At 42.7% G+C, this 17,455-nt stretch overlaps 1 protein-coding gene across 3 annotated transcripts in view; it reads left to right on the forward strand.

Annotated features, from left to right (window-relative positions):
- Positions 1-15,578, forward strand: part of SPAG1 (sperm associated antigen 1) — a 68,384-nt gene extending 52,806 nt beyond the window's left edge. For all 3 annotated transcript variants that reach the window (XM_032316027.1, XM_032316029.1, XM_032316028.1), the window contains 6 exons: positions 464-627; positions 3,360-3,492; positions 4,902-5,028; positions 12,783-12,947; positions 14,112-14,483; positions 14,591-15,578. In XM_032316027.1, coding sequence (XP_032171918.1) covers positions 464-627; positions 3,360-3,492; positions 4,902-5,028; positions 12,783-12,947; positions 14,112-14,483; positions 14,591-14,722 — 1,093 coding nt within the window. In that variant the 3' untranslated portion in view covers positions 14,723-15,578. The remainder of the gene's footprint in view (positions 1-463; positions 628-3,359; positions 3,493-4,901; positions 5,029-12,782; positions 12,948-14,111; positions 14,484-14,590) is intronic.
- Positions 15,579-17,455: the final 1,877 nt, after the last annotated feature.

A 17,455-nucleotide genomic window follows, 5' to 3' on the forward strand; every position in this document is an offset into this window, starting at 1 on the left:
GTGTTCCATACAGCAGCTTGCCCTCATGCGTTCTAGCAGCTGGTCTTGTATACCTGTCTTTGGTGTATAGTTTGGGCATAGACATTCTAAGTGTTTTTGATTATTCTCAAGAGTAATGCATTATCAGTTTAGTAATTACATTAGGTAATCATGTGGGACATTTCTGCTAGGCCTCCTAAATTTTACCTTTATATTTTACTTTTTTATCACATCACATATGCATTTAAAAATTTTTAAACCAATTAGAAATGCCTTCATTTTTTCTTTTGATACAAAAAGGATCTAAAGTTAACATAGTTTGGGGCAACTTTTAAAAATCCTTTATGGGGACAGCAGATAGCTTAAGACTGTGTTTTCTGTAGGGAAGTACACAAATGCAGCACTGTAAATCTTACTGTTGATTGGAGCTTCAGTGATATAAAAAAATGACATGATCAATAGAGAAAACTTATTTTCTTTTTAGAATAACAAGAATTTTAATGAATCTGGATGGACCAAGCTGGCGGGAGAAGCTGTCACCCATTCCTGCTGTGCCCACTGCTGCACATGTGCGAGCCTGGCAGCCTGTGGAGACGCCCCCCAACCAAGGGGGAGATTCCTGCAGCCGGCCCCAGCCCAGCATCGCAGGTGGGGGAAGCCTACATATCCTTCTTTTCGAAGTTATCTTGAGCTGCGTGTCTGTTTTCACAGGAAAGCAGAAGGATAAGGCATGAACTCGGGCATCAGACCCAGGTTTAAGTTAAGACCCTGTTTGCCCTCTACAGTTTTAAGAAGTTGCTTCCCACATCCACTGTCTAGTGTGTACGAAAGGGGAGGATTAGAATAACTGTCCTGTGGCTTGTTCTCAGGAATAAATGGAGATTTGCATACAAAATACTTAATAACGGTTTAGTTAACATTATTATTTGTAAAAAGAAGTAGCATGTAGTTCTTTCCTACACCTGTATGTGGCAGGGCTTAAAGTAATAAGATTGGTGTGTTTGAAATAAAAGAACAAAGTAAAGCTCTCCCACATAAATATCTAGCAGGTCTTTCTTTCTGCCTTATATCATTGTTGTTAGCATAGCTACATTCCCATAGTACCTACCTCATTGCTTTGTGCAAAGTCTTTAATAAATGGGACCCCACTCTTGCTTTCTGCTAAAAGCCGGTTGAGGCCCCATTTCTCCTTCCTGCTTAGGGACTCCATGTGGGTCCCTGGTTGTGGCTTATCTTGTAGAGACCCTGAGATTCCTGAGTCATGATGTGGCTCCCGTTAGACCCTCATCCTCTTCATTGAATAGAAGGGAAATGCAGGGAACATCTACTAAGGCTTTAAGATTATTTAGCAGTTCTTAGAAAACCTTGGAGCTCTCTGGTTTTCTAGAGCTGGCTATCAGTGGAGTCTCCCACAAAGCATTTGCTCAGTTAAGTGTAGTTGTTTATTAACAAAGAGCACGTCTAACTACACTGCAGATCTGTGTCAGCTAATCGCAAGCATGAGTATAATCAGCGCTTTCTCTCCAGATTTATGTGGTTATTAGAATAGGTGCCTAAAGCTTAAATACAGTGGGAGAGGAAAAGCTTAAGGAAAGCTTTTCAGCAAATGGGCAGGGAGGAATCCCTGTGATACTCTATTTTAGGGCTTACATACAGCAGGATGTATGGGGAGTGTCATTTGGTCCCATCGTGTGGACTTTTGAAACACAAAACATTAGAAATACTCTGTGATTTGAAATAAAGGGCAAAAAGTTACTATTTTATGCCCTTGTGCTGGGGACAAATAAGATTATTGTTTACATTCCAAGTTTATACTATAAGTTTCAGATATCAAGATGTTTAGATTGGAAATTTAAAGGTATATTTGAAATTTTAATTTATGGATTCCAGTTTTCTATCAAGTTACTCCATTAGGTAGATTTCATTACATAGGTTTAAAACTTCAGGTTTTCGTACTTTATGTGTCATAGAAAACTTTTGTTGCAAGTACGGAAAATCTATTGACTTAATATGGTTTAAGGAATATCTTGGCTCATGTAACTGAAGGTTCAGCAGGGCTCCAGTCCTGACTGAAAATAATAGAACCTTAGCAGTTGTAGGCTTTGTGGGTAGAGGTCTGTGAATGTCTAAAGGGAGAGAGACACCACTGCTTTGGGTGGCATTAATTTAAAAGTGAGAAACTATGTTACCCTAGCTTTTTGGGTAGGGTAACCAAGCCCTAGCTTTTTTATCTATGCTGTTACTTTCTTGACTCCTGTTCTGTTGGTACCTCTTTAATGGGTCACGTGCCCATTCCTGAGCTGTCCCTATGACAAGGATATGCTGTGCCCCGATTGGCTGAGGCCTGTGTTCCTGATGGGTGGGGTCAGCTTCTCCTGAACCCCTAAGTGGAGTAGGAGGGGGGTGATAGCTGAGTGGACATAAAGGCACCATTAGGAAGGGGAGATGAACCCTAAGCAGAGTTGGCCGTGGTCACTGCAGGAGAGCAAGGCAGGAAATGGTAATAGTTGGGACTCTTTCACTGCAGATAACGGAAAACCCAGCCTTTTATGGTATAAGGGAAAATGGTGGTCTCTGGGCTCCTATCATGGAAATGTCCGCAGGTAGAGTAGCTGCATGGATGGCTGGATTCAGGACTCAGAGGTGGTTCTTTAGCTCTCCGTCTTGGCCTCTTTCTTGCTTTTTTTGACCCCATCTTAGAAATACAGAGTCTCCCCTTGTAATCACCAGATGGCAGGGTAGCTCCTCTTCTCATATTCTAGGAGAAAGAGCAAGTGATACCAGAAGCAACCACAAAAATCTGGTTGTAGCTTATTGGCTCTCATAGGCCCATCCCTGACGAGTTAGATTACTGTGGCCAAGGAAGTATAATGTGCTGATGGTAACACAAAGATTACTCCAAAGAGTTGGGCTAGGGTAGGGCTCGCTTTACCTAAACTGCAGGACGGAGAACGAGGGAGGTGTGGTGTGGTTTTTCCGAGGAGATGGGGTACTGGACCGACGTCCGTCTCAGCTGTGAACAGGTTCATTTGTGCATTTTTTGTGAAATAGTTACTAAACCAAACACTGTTTATGTTTGTATCTCCAGTAGAGAAGACATACCAATATGGGTAAACTACTTTATGTGAGTAATATGTGATTACTTAGGTTTTATTTTCCAATTTGAAAAAAATATTGTTGTAATTGTATGATTTTTACTTACAGTCAGTTTGTCTTTTTAATTTGTATACAAAGTTTCATTCCACTTCAACTTCAGCTCTGCGTAGTTAGTGGTCAGGTTAACTTGCAAGAGAATGTCTGCTTACATATGTACTGAAGATGTTGTGGAGTTGCTAATGTGAATCCTTCTTTTCTTTTCCCCCTTGGGGGGTGTCCCATAGATGAAAAAATGTTTAAAACCCTTAAAGAAGAAGGAAATCAATGTGTAAAGGACAAAAACTATAAAGATGCCCTTAGTAAATACAGTGAATGCTTAAAGATTAACAACAAGGAATGTGCCATTTATACAAACAGGCAAGTTCTTTGTAACTTTATGTATTTCTTACGTTAATTTTTTTGGTTAAAAAATACAGACAAATTAATTGCCAAAGTATTTTTTTCCCATCATTTTGAGAATTTATATAGCATATTGTCCTAAGTGAGTGTTTTTCAGAGAGACTGACAGCATGCGGTGCGCGGGCTGGGGGCACTGGCAGCCGCTCAGTTGGGCCTGAAACCGTCTCTCCCTTCGGCGTCAGTGCAGACAGCTCACCGCCCAGCTGTCCTGTCCTCCCTCCACCGGCCTGCCTTCCCCTGCCCTTCTCAGGCTACTGAGGTGTAGATCCCTGTTTCACTCCGCATGCTCTCTGAGCCAGTCCATCTTCTCCGCAGTCCCACTACCACCTTTCCGTGGGAACCCCTGCCCCCCTCCACCTCCCCTTGGGCTCCAGACCTGAGCAGTCCACTCCTGTCTGCACTCCTGACTGACTCCTCCCTCTTCCCGGCTGTCCGCGAGCTCTCATGTCCTCTTCCCAAATTCCTTGGTGGGAACCTTTCTCTCCGCCCTCACCATTGCCGCTGTCCTGGGCCACCACGTCTCCTCCTACATGTGTGCAGCACCCTCCGTAGCACCCCGCATGTCGTCTTCCCTCCGTCTCGTTCTCTAGGCTGCAGCTGGAGCCATCATTCTAAAACCCGGGAAACATGTTAGCCCCTGTTTGAGAACCCATCGGTGGACCTCCATGAAGCTCAGGAGAAAGCTCAGCCTTCTTTCCATGTTTTACAGGACCGTTCACCATCTGGCCTGGCCTCCCTTCTACCTCACCCCTGCACCCAGCCATATGGCACTTTTCTTAGCCCATCAAGAGCACTGCATGCGGATGCGCACCCTCTCTCTCTCTCTCTCTCTCTCTCTCTCTCTCTCTTTCTCACTCTCACTGTGAGACTCTGCTATTGCTGGGCCCTTGGCCACCACTCTCCCGTCCTACATCTGAATTCTCAGCCCAGTGCCTTGGACCTGAATAATTCTCACCTCCTACTCTGGAATTCAGTTTGAATGTAACTTCTTCTGGGAATTGTTCCCGGACGACTCCTGCCCTTGCCTCAGCCCCACCAGATGCAGTGAGATTCTCAGTTGTGTGCTCCCAGAGCATCCTGTTTTAGATATTAGTGTGTTTGCACGATTTACTTGTTTCTCTCTTCCACTAGACTGTAGCCTCCTTGAGGGGCCCGGGCTGTATTTTGTTGGCAGTTCTATCCCCAGTGCTGTAATTACATGTATTGCATGAAAATGCCACGGTCGGAGTAAAATGTTAGGGTTCTGTGAGACAGCTGTGGTGTTGAAGCTGAGCTATGTTCTGGTTTTTATGAGCTGTCTGAATTCGCAGATACATTGTTTTTGCTGTTCATAACGCATCATTACTCTCATAATTACGTTCTACCAGAGCTCTCTGTTACTTGAAACTGTGCCAGTTTGAAGAGGCAAAGCAGGACTGTGACCGGGCACTTCAGATCGATGATGGGAACGTGAAAGCGTGCTATAGACGAGCTCTGGCTCATAAAGGACTCAAGGTGAGGAAAGCTTCATTTTCATCTGTGAATTGCCGCTCTGAAAATAGCATGTGGATTTTATGAACATAAATCCTGGATTTAATCCTGGTTCTGTGCGAATCAGGCTTACGACCTTTGAACAGACTTCACATTTCCCCTACCATTGATGTAGAACTAGGTAATTTCTAAGACTTCCTTCCAGCTCAAAAATGAGGATTTATTTCCTGATTTTCTAAGGAATTTTTTTAGTTATCATAGGTCTACTTGAAGGAATAGGAAGATTGAATCACTGAAGGCAACCAGCGGTGTCACTGGTTCTTCCACCAAAGATTTGGGGTTGTCTATGGGGGTGGGAGGAAGGCGTTGGAATGGAAAATTGATTGACTCAGTGGAAGTTGGTAGAGACATAGTGGCGATTGGGAGGCTCATGGTGATTTGGGCCTTCAACTGGCTGGTCATCAGTGTGACTGTAGAGTGATAGAGAATCACATCCTTATTTCCAGAGGAAGTATTGTATAGTTACACTTTTACTTAGGCTGATTCTTCTGTGTGGAACTATTTGAATGAATGTTCATGTTTATAGAAAATGACATCACAAGGAAAAATTAGAACATAGGGGGCTCTGGCATTTCTTGAAATTATGGTATTTCTTTAAAACCAATTTTTTTAGGGTCTAATACAGTGCAGTTCTCATGTTGTAAGCCTGTCAGAGATTTTTTTAAATTGAGGTATAATTGACATGTAGCATGGTATTTGGGTATACAGAGTAGTGATCGATTTGCAAAATGCTCACCACGGTAAGTCTGGTTAGCAGCTCACCCGCGCACATCATTACCATTGTTTTTTCTTGTAATGAGGACTTTTAAAGTTCTTCTGTTGTAGCAACTTTCATTTACAGTACTGTTGTTATTAACTGTTGTTAACTGTTGTCACTGTGCAGTACATTTTTGTATGTCCCATAACTTAATATTTTAATGGGAGGTTTGTACCTTTGGACCCATTTCACCCACTCCGCACCCCCTGCCTTGCCTCTGACAATGACCAGTTTGTTCTTAGTACCTGTGAATTCAGTTTTGTTTTTGTTTTCTGTTTTTTCCCTATATTTCTTGTACAAATGAAGTCATACGGTAATTGCCTTTCTCTGACTTATTTCACTTAGCATATGCCCTCAGGATCCATCCATGTTGTTGCAAATGGTAGATTTCCTTTTGTTTAACTGAATAATCCTCCATTGTCTAGGTACACTGCATTTTCTTTATCCGTTCATTTACTGATGGGCACTTAGGTGGTTTCCACGTCTTGGCTGTTGTAAATATTGCTGCAGTGACCATGGGAGTGCTGGGATCTTTTCGATTTAGTATTTTCATTTCCTTCAGGTAAATACCCCGAGCTGGGATTGCTGGATTAGATGGTAGTTCTATTTTTCGTTTTTTGAGGAGCCTCCATGCTGTTTTCTGTAATAACCACACCAACATACATTCCTACCAGTGCACAAGGGTTCCCCTTTCTACACATCTTCCGTAACACCCGTTGTTTCTTTTTTGTTGAGTTTAGCCATTCTGACAGGTGTGAGGTGATAACTCATTGTGCCTTTGATTTGCAGTTCCCTGATGGTCAGTGATGTTGAGCATCTTTTCATGTACGTGTTGCCCATCTGTGTGTCATCTTTGGAGAAATAATCTGTTCGGTTCATCTGCTCTTTTACTAACCGGATTTTTTTTTTGATACTGAGTTGTAGGAGTTGTTTGTGTATTTTGGATATTAACTACTTATCAGATATGTGATTTGCAAATATTTTCTCCTGCTTGGTAGTTTTTTCATTTTGTTGATGGTTTCCTTCATTGTGCAGAAGCTTTTTAGTTTGGTGTGTCTGACTTGTTGATTTTGTTACCTGTGCTTTTGGTATCAAATCCAAAGCCCAAGACTAGTGTCAAGGAGATTTATTGCCTATGTTTTCTTCTAGGACTTTTATGGTTTTAAGTCTTATGTTCGGATTTAACCCATTTTGTGTTGCTGTTTCTGTACAGTATAAGAGAGTGGTTCAGTTTTCCCAACACCACTTATTGAAGACTGTCCTTTCCCGTGAGGATTCTTGATCCCTTTGTCATAAATTAATTGACCACATATGCATGGGTTTATTTCTGGGCTCTCTATTCTGTTTTATTGTTCTCTGTGTTTGTTTTTATGCTGGTACTCTAGTGTTTAGATTACTATAGGTTTTTAATATATCTTGAAACCAGGAATTGTGATGCCTTCGGCTTTGTTCCTTTTCAAGATTGCTTGGCTGTTTGGGGTGTTGCCAGGTTCATATAAGTTTTAGGATTGTTTGTTTTATTTCTGTGAAAACGGCCATTGGAATTTTGAATAGGGATTGCATTGAATCTGTAGATGCTTCATGTAGTATAAACATTTTAACAGTATTAATTTTTCCACCCATGAGCATGAACTGTCTTCCCATTAATTTCTGTCACCTTGGTTTCTTTCATCAGTGTCTTACAGTTTTCACTATATATAGTATGTACAAATCTTTCACCTTTTTGGTTAAATTTATTGTGAGATATTTTATTCTTTTTAATACAGTTAGAAGTAGAATTTTCTTAATTTAGTTTTTGATTTTTGAATAATGTCTATATCCCCATGTAGCCACCACTCCAGTCAAGGTAAATAACATTCACATCTTTCCAGAAAGTTCCCTGTGCCCATTTTCCTTTATTTCCCTCCTTCTATGCCCACCCCCAGGTAGCCATTCATCTGGTTTCTATCACTGTAGATTAGTTTTGCTTCTTTTTGGCAGTAACAGTATAATTGTATAGAATGTACTGTATTCTTTGGCTTTTTTTTTTTTTAACTCAGCATAGCATTTGAGTTATCTATATTCTGTACCAGGAATTGTTTCTTTTTATTACTGAGTTTTATTATTGAATATACCACAATTTTTTTTACACATATTTACCAGTTAATTACTTCTAGATGTTTCCATTCTGGGGCTGTTAAGAATAAAGGTGCTGTGATTATCCTCCCACATTTTTTACGAAGTTGCACATGAACTGGTACAGCGAGAGGCCAGGTGCAGGTGGAACTGGGGATGGGACGAGATCTTCGGATCATGAAGGGCCCGGGAGGTCTCGCTGTGGTGGACAGGCTTGATGCTGAAGGTGGTGGGAACCCCTGAGGGCCAAGGGGACATGAAGAGTCAGATTGGGCCGCAGCGCCAAAGCTGGATCACTGGGGGCCCAGCAGGGTTACCTGCCTGAAGGAAGGTAACAAATAGCCGAGGGAAGAGAGAAGAGTATTAGTTTGCCCGGAACTTCCATAACAAAAAGTACCCCACACATCGTGGCTTAAACGACAGAAACGTGTTTTCTTACGGTTCTTAGAGTTCTTAATTTTAAGATTAAGTTGTCAGCCGGGATGGCTCTTTCTGAGGGCTGTGAGGGAAGGATGCATTCTTGGCCCCTGTCTTTGGCTTGTGGATGGCTGTCTCCTCCCCGGGTCTTCACTTTGCCATCTCTCTGTACACGTCTGTCTGCCAGCTTCCTCTTCTAGTAAGGACACTGGTCCTGCTGGACCAGGGTCCACCCTGACGACCTGATGGTAACTTGATTACTTGATTACTTCTTCAAAGAATCTGTCTCTTCAGAATGTGGTGCATTCTGAAGTGCTGTGGGTGAAGCCTCCCAGCAGAGGAATTTTCAGGGGGACACAGGTTAGCCCGTAGCAGGAAGTGAGGGGCTAATTCAAAGGTGTTTAAAGGTAAACACCTGAGAATAACATGTCCCGGCGAAGGAGCAAAGTGGGTAGCTCCCTGCTTCCTGGCTTGGGGATTGAGGGGTGCAGTGCAATAATGGGGGTGTTCAGGAGGAGGGAGAGGGATAGTTCAGTTTAACCTTACCGAGTTTGAGAGGATTCTTTCAGTTCCATGCCCATCACTCATCACTGACAGGGAAATATCTAAAAATATCTTCTACAAAACCTGGGTTTTGCTGCTAGAGGACAGCCCTTTTTCTACGTAATACAGCCAATGAGTCCAAGCTGTGCACATCCAGGGCCCAGACTTTTCTGTTTTCTAGATCCTAGATCCACTGAGGTGGTGCTCCAGCTGCCCTCGCGCTGCGGGAACATGCCGGGCGGGGGCGGGGGGGGGGCAGGAAAGGGAGGGGGTGCCCGGCGTGTTCTCAGGGATGTTGTAAAGGACACAGATCCAGAGCCGAGTGAACTCACGTAATCGGGTCGTGAACACACGTAATCGGGTCCTGAGCACGGGAGCCTCTGTCCGCGCGAGGCCTGCTGCACCACGTTCCCTGTGCGTGGGGGCCTTTACTGTCCATCCAGCAGGCCCCTGGCTCCCCTTGTGACCTGACCCCTGCACACCCCACCCCCCCGACCTTCTGTTAGCAACACGCTCCTTCCTAAACCTCATGTAAAGGTTTCTTTGCTGGTGTGTGGCACCCTGAAGTAAGAGAGGCTGCTTCAAAATTTCCTCCGCTTTTTCGGAGTTGTGTGGATTCCAGCCGGTGAGGGTAGATCTGCGACTCGTGGGTGTGTCCAGACTGAAAGCAGGTTTCCCTCTTGCTGGCTGCATGTTGCCCTGACGTAAAGGCAGAAGGCGTACTTAATGAAAGTACCTCTTTGGCATGAATTCTAGAAATTGTATTATGCAGAAAGATAATCCCAAATTGGAGTAATCCTATCCCATTAGGTTCTGAGGCTGGCAGTTGGTTTTTCTGGTTTAAGTTTTTGTAGCTTCATTTATATATCCTGTCACTGGAGTTATGTGCCGAGCAAATACAATTTCAGGATCCTCAAAGGCGACAGCTGCCTATAAAATGCATCAGGACTCACAGCCGGATCCGCTTCATGTATCTGTCGAGAGGAGGCTCCCAGTGCCCTGCCGCTAGTTCCCAGCCCAGCACCCGCTTTCTTAGATCTTTTGTTCTCTAGATGACTTTAACTGTGTGCAACTTTGAAAATCGTAGGGCTTTCACTTAAAATCTTTTTTTTCTTCCAAATTTTTATATCAATTCCAGTTACCATACAGTGCACTAGTCGTTTCCGGTAGAGAATTCGGGGACTCAGCACTCATCCCAACAGGCGCCCCTCCCCCGCCCCACCTCCCCTCCCGGATGGAGCAGTTCTCTGTAGAAGAGTCTGTTTCTTGGTTCGCCCCTTCTTTCTCCCCTGTGTTCATTTGTTTTGTTTCATAAGCTTCACGTGTGAGTCAAGTCCGGTGGTATTTGTCTCAGACTTTCTTGCTCGAGTGCCACTCCTGTGCTAGGCTGTGGCTCGCAGCCGTGAAGAACCCGTAGTGTCGCCTTAGGGAATTTGCACCCATTAACTGAGCTGTGTTGTAAGGCCCAGACTAGCAGACGGTAATGGAATTGTTACTACAGCTGAAGCACACCTATTAATAGTATATATTTACAGGGGCACCTGGGTGGCTCAGTGGGTTGGGCCTCTGCCTTCAGACAAGGTCGTGATCCCAGGGTCCTGGGATCGAGCCCCGCGTCGGGCTCTCTGTTCAGCAGGGAGCCTGCTTCCCCTCCTCTCTCTCTGCCTGCCTCTCTGCCTACTTGTGATCTCTGTCTGTCAAATAAATAAATAAAATCTTTAAAAACATTAAAAAAAATAGTATATATTTACATAAACATGTGGGATTATACTTTTTTTCTTTAAGGCCTAATGAGGTAATTAACGATTTCAACTTTTCCTTCTTTTTGCTGGAGTCACACTTGCTCTGTGTAGGCTCTGCTCTTCCCTCTGCCGCATGGCTGTGTCTCTCCAGCACTTGTGTTCCCTGACAAGTGTATCAAAAGGAGACTCCTTCCCCCTCATTAGGATCCATGGAAAACCTTGGCTTTCTTAATTGCATTAGTGCTAGTCCATACTTTATTCATTTGTTTACGTTTTAAAAAACTGTTTCCCTTCCTAAAACAGAAGCTTCCACGGGGCCGTAGCTGTCTGACCATTCTTGGGATCTGGCAGAGGGACTCCTCACTCTTCTCTCTCGTTCTCTCTTTACATTTACTTGCCCCTGTTGCAACTCTTAGCAAAGTGTCATTTCATGTTTTCTTAAGTCTCTTCCAGACAGATCGCTCTTTTGGCACAGATTTTTTTTAAATACAAAACAAAAATGTAAGTTGAAGTCCCCTGTGATGTGGAGTCGACTTCTTCCATTTCCAAGGCCATAGTGTACAAATCTGTTTCCAGGCTTCTCACTGGGATTCCACAGCTGTGTTCTCATTCGCTTGGTGGGCATTGCTGCCGTGATCGTCCCAAGGATTCTCTGTGCCTCAGTTTCCTTATCTTTAAAAATGGGGATAGCAGGGGCGCCTGGGTGGCTCAGTGGGTTAAGCCTCTGCCTTCGGCTCAGGTCATGATCCCAGGGTTCTGGGATCGAACCCCGCACCGGGCTCTCTGCTCAGCAGGGAGACTGCTTCCCCTCTTCTCTCTCTTCCTCTCTGCCTGCCTCACTGCCTACTTGTGATTTCTCTGTCTGTCAAATAAATAAATAAAATCTTTTTAAAAAATGGGGATAGCAGTTAGTATGTATAGGGCTATTGGGGGTAAACTAATATTAATGCAGAGAATGGGAAGAGTTAATAGTTACTACGACCGTAGCTTGCCCCATTGCCCCTCTTCCTTGCCTTCCAGTTTGGTTCCTAGGATGAACACTTGGGCTGGAAATACAGTGTCATTGTTTTTCTGTAGTCGGTTCCAGCTGCACTGTTGTGGCACAGAGGTATGTGGTTTGTGACTGATAGAATGTGATGGACTATGGTTTGTAAATAATTTACCTTTTTTACTGAATGAGAGCAGATCTCCATTTATCTGTTTAAACAGGTCACTTTTGCTCTCGTGTCCTGCTGGGTGGGGAGGGATGCGGCCTGATGGCGAGCGCCCCAGGAACGCCCCGTAAGCACTCGCTGCCTCCGCCTCCAGTGCGTGTCTTAATCAGTGGGTCGTAAATACTCAGGGAGGCTACACATCACTGAATTCTTTGCCTCCTTACAGAATTAATTTTGGTTTAATCAAAACATGGGTCTAGTCTCTAATTCTTAAATGGCTTGTCACATCAGACTGTGATTTTGTGGTATCTATCTCTACTACCAGATTCTTTGCTATGTTTTGATAAGCTCAGATCTCCTTTTCTTTTCCATCAGCCTTCCCAGTGTGTTGTCTGACTCTCTGGAAGAACAAATGTTGCTGCCAGCCGCTGGAATGGCATACGACTTTGAAGGGTTTGACACAAGTGCAGAGTATTATGTGACAAGTGACATCTGGGCAGCCTTTACATAGGTTTAAAGTTTTCCTTATTAATTCATTTATCCTTGGTACAAGCCTTGTGAAAACCAGAGTAGATAAGCTTTTGTTATCCTTAAAGATGAGAAAACGGAAACTCAAAAGATGAAGTAGGATTTTGTTCCCGTTTCTTAATTAGTAGCTGCTAACCTGAGGGTCTTCATTGTTCCACTCACTGCACTCAGCAGCAACACATGCCTCTCGTATACCAAGGACTGTGAAGGCTGTGGTGACCCCAAATTGAACTTGAGTCTTCCAGCTCCGGATTCTGTGCTCGCTCTTCTCTGGAGGACGTTCTGTGTTACGGGTGTTAATATTTTAGTTCAAGACGACTGTGTGGGCCTGACGTCATCCTCCGGCTACTAAAGGGAACCCCTGCACACGTTCTGTGCTACTCAGCTTAATCATTCCCACTCCCACTTGAGCTCATCTGTGCTTCATAATGAAAATGATTTTCTCTGCCTTCCTCTTTTCAGGATTATGAGAAAAGTTTAAACGATCTCAATAAAGTTCTTCTACTAGATTCAAGTATTATTGAGGCAAAGATGGAACTGGAAGAAGTAACCAGATTCCTTAACATTAAGGACAATACAACATCATTCAACAAAGAAAAGGAGAGAAGGAAAATTGAGATTCAAGAGGTATTTGATAATCTTTGAAAGTACTCTTCGGGGGATTTTATATTGGATTCTAAACTCAGATTCCTAGGAGTTCAGCAAAAAATGTCCTCAGTTTTGTTTTTATTCTAATCTCCAATGAAGAAATTTTAACCAGTTACAGAGACAGAATTTTCTGTTGCCATAATTAGCCATTGTATTTCCCAGCTTGGGTCCACGGAGGGTATCGGGATTCTGCATTACTGCAGTTCCTCCTTTCTCTGCCTTCCCCCCTACTCTGGCCTACAGTTTGTGTGGTTTTCCACCCGGATTGCTCTGGGGACCTGTCGCCATTGAACTTTGCTTCAGGGTAGACCTGGAGAATCCTGATAGGACTGAAATCCTGAAAATTTCAGTGGCCTTGCCATACCCAATAGGGATTTTTAGATTGATTTAGGCCTTGTTAGCACTCGGAAACAGGACTGGCCTCATCAGAGGTCTTGGACAGTCACTCCTGACTCAGACTCAGTTTCTTGTGCTCTAGCTTTTTGCTTTGCCTTTGTTGAAGAATGTCAGCTCATGGGGCACCTGGGTGACTCAGTGGGTTAAGTGTCTGCCTCTTGATTTTGGCTCAGGTCATGATCTCAGGATTGTGAGATCAAGCCCTGCGTCAGCCTCTGAGCCCATCGTGGAGTCTGGCTTAGGATTCTCTCTCCCTCTGCTGCTCTCCTCCCTGCCGTGTGTGCGCACGCGCACGCTCCACCCGAAAAAAGCCAGTTCCTGAATTCTTGTGTATTCACGAATGCTGATATCATCCCATTTATCACCTTATATTTCCATTATAGAGTAAAAGCCAAAAAGTGAGAGAAACCAGAAATCTTGTCCCTCTAAGGAGGAAAGAAAAAAGTCTCATGTTAATTATAAGAAAATAATTAAGCGTAAAATTTATCATGAAAAAGATAAAGTTGTTATGGGTCTTCTTTCATGGAAAACTATAAAAAAAAATTTTAAATACTTTCATGAATGGATATTTAAAACTTTTTCCTAAAATGAGTAGATTTTACTATTATAAATTACACACTTTTCACTTAGAATTTGACTAAAATATAGCTTACTAGTGTTTTCCAGCTCCTTCCCATTTTAATAATTGTATCTTGGGATGTGTGCAGTGGCTGTTATGTCCCGGTTTCATTTTTTTCCTTCATGAAGGTGAGCGAAGGCCAGGAAGAGGAGCCTGGAAGGACCTCGGAGGAGCTCTCCACTGACTGCCCTGTCTCTGAGAACGGGGACACAACCAGGGGGCCACCAGAATTCTGTGAAAAACTACCCATCACCAAGCCTAACAACGCCTATGAGTTTGGTCAGGTTATAAATGCTATCAGTATGCGGAACGATAAAGAAGCCTGTGCACACCTTTTAACCCTCACTGAACCGAAAGATTTGCCAGTGTTGTTGAGTAACAAACTTGAAGGGGATACATTCCTCCTCCTTATTCAGTCTCTGAAAAATAATCTTATTGGTAAAGATCCCTCATTGGTGTATCAGCATCTTTTATATCTGAGTAAAGCAGAGAGGTTCAAGGTAAGTGCAAAATAACTTAATAATACCTGATTTTCTTCCAGGGTTTCTGTAACTCAAAAATGTTCATTTTTCTTAATTAAGCTAATAAGTTTTTCTCTTTCTTCCAGATGATGTTGACACTAATTAGCAAGGGCCAGAAGGAGCAAATTGAACAGCTCTTTGATGACCTCTCAGGCACACCTAACAAGCATTTTACTTTAGAAGATGTACAGGCCCTAAAAAGGAACTATGAGCTTTAAGTCAAGACTATTGTTAGATTTCTTCCATGCATGTATGTATTCCAGTAATGCTAGTGGGATGGTATTGTAATAGAGTTGCATGGATGAAACCTGGTTTAGAAAAGATCCTTTGATCTGGAGTATAAAGTATTTTACTTATTTTTATACATAGAACATGTATATTCTACAATATGCTTTTTATCAGTTGTAAATATTTTCTTACGTACCAAGACCTAACATCTTTATATTTAACAATTATATTTGGAACTTGTTTAAAGTACATTTTAATTTATAGTACACATTTTCTTTTAATTACTCTCGTTGAAAATTTGAGTTGAATTACATTTCTTTGGACTATGAAGGATTCCTCTAAAGTGTGATAGAAATGTATTTCTTTAAAAATCATTAACAGTGATTATTATATTACCTTTATTTCCTGCTATGATACATATATATATAAATCCCTTTTGTACTAGTTGTATATTACAGTAAGCTAGAGTGAAATGCAACACTTAAGTCTTATAATAAATGATTAATAGTGATTATTAATTTAAGAGCTTTAAGAGGAACTTATTTTTTTCTTAACATGGAAACATTCAGAACAAAAATTGGCAAAAATTTCTACTACTTTTTACTAGATTTTAAATTAAATATCTTGCTTATGTAAATAACAAAATCACTACTGTATAAAAGCAGACTAAGCCTGCATTTTGTCACCTCCACATTTTCCTCCAAGTTTAAATGTCCCTTTTCCTCCTCCTTTAAGCATGACCGTATTTTATTCCCTTGAAGTGAAGAGATCTTATCATATTGAAAATTCCTTTGTTAACTTGGTCAAAGTAAAGGCATTTCTTAAAATAAAACATTCAGGTCTGTATCAATGTACTGTCATTTATTCCTGTAGTTGTTAGAGTCAGTTCTCTTTTCATATTCAGTATCAGATCTTTCAGAATTACAGAATTTTTAAGAATCACTGTGGGTAAATGATAATTTTCAAGCTCTGGCATTTTTCTTTTTAACTGTTCTTTGTTCATTAATGAAAATCTGTGACTCTAGTCTTCAGGCAAAGCAAAGTTTTAGTAAACTTCAGAGACCTTAAAAGGAAACCTTCTCTTTTGTCCACAGTTACATACCCAGCACCTAGCTGCACAAGCCGTCTGGCGGTGGCAGACCTCTCCTTCAGAGGAGGTGCAGAGCAGTGAGTGCCTGTTGTGTGGGTCATGGCGGGAGAAATCCCATTTGTCTCCAGCAGCAGCCAGGGTACTGCAGTGGGACCGCCATGACTGTGAGGGGAAGGGAAGAGAAGGGAAGGAAGCAGATAAGAATATCAAAGGGCATTAAAAGAACGCAGTTGCTGCGAACTGCTTCAAGACTTCAGCAGGAAGTCTGCCCATATACCTCTGGAAGTATCCCACTCAAGGATCTCCCAACCACATTGCCCCACTGGGTCCACAGGCACCCCGCAGCCCCAAGTGCTAAACACACAGCAGCTCCCACTATATGGGCTGGGTGCCTGTGCACGCTCCTGATGGGGCAGTGGGAACAGGTGTGCTGATCAGAGTGTTCTCAGAAAAAGGGACCAGGGACTGTGGGCAAGGGAGGAATCGCCAACTGGAGCCTTGGAGCTATAGCGCCACCTTCCGGAAAATAGGTGTCGAGCAGCCAGCCTGGTGAGTTATAAGAAAAGATAAAGTTTTAAGAATTCTGCCACTAGAGGGAGCAAGAAGAGTGGAGTGGCAGAAAAGTGAAGGTAGCAGGGCCTGGGAGCAGCACTCCTGTCAGAAGGTAATCAGTAAAGGCTCTGGAGCCGGCGGCTACTTGAAATGGGAGAACAGCAATGCAAAGCCACAAACACGAAAATCAAAACTTTCACCCCCAAAAGATCTCAATAATTCAACAATTCATCTTAAAGACACACAATATTGCGAATCTAGCTGATGAAGAATTCGGAATAACTGTTTTGAAGGACACAACTAGTTACTAAGAAAAAAATGATATTAGGAAGGAAAATACATACAATTAGGAAGGGAACTACATACAATAATACATACTTCTGTAAAAAATGATTTTAGAGAATGTGCATAAGCAGGGGTGAGGGAGCAGAGGGCAGGGCAAAGCCGACTCCTCACTGACAAGGGAGCCCAAAGCAGGGCTTGATCCCAGGACCCTGAGATCATGACCCAAGTTGAAACCAAGAGTCAGATGCTCAACTGAGTCAGCCACCCAGGCGTCCCAAACAAAATGATTTATCAGAGAGAGAAAAAACATAACAATTCTGGAGTTGAATTCAGTGAATGAAATGAATACATTAGCCTCTGCAGTAGAATAGAGCAGGTGGAAGACAGAATAAATGACTTAGCAGATAGGAATTTTGAAAGAATCCACGATCCAGAAGACAAGAAGGCGGCAGAAATTAAAAAAAAGAACAAAAAAAAACCTGAAAGCTCTCCTAAATCTGGAGAAAGAATTGAACATCCAAATTCACAAAGTTTGTAGATCACCCTATTACCTCAATGTGGAAATACCTTCTCCCAGACAGGTTACAAGGAAACTACCAAAAATCAGGATCCTAAAGGCAGCCGGGGGTAAAAAGAGTGTAATTTACAAAGGAACCCCCGTGAAGCTATCAGCAGATTTCTCAGCAAAAAAAGGCCCTACAGGCCAGGAGAGGAGTGGAATGACATATTCAAAGTATCAAAAAACAAACTGCCAGCCAGAGTTATAAAGACCTGTCCAACAAACAAAAGCTGTGGG

The sequence above is a fragment of the Mustela erminea genome, chromosome 16 (genome assembly GCF_009829155.1).
Source record: "Mustela erminea isolate mMusErm1 chromosome 16, mMusErm1.Pri, whole genome shotgun sequence".
Lineage (NCBI taxonomy): Eukaryota > Metazoa > Chordata > Mammalia > Carnivora > Mustelidae > Mustela > Mustela erminea.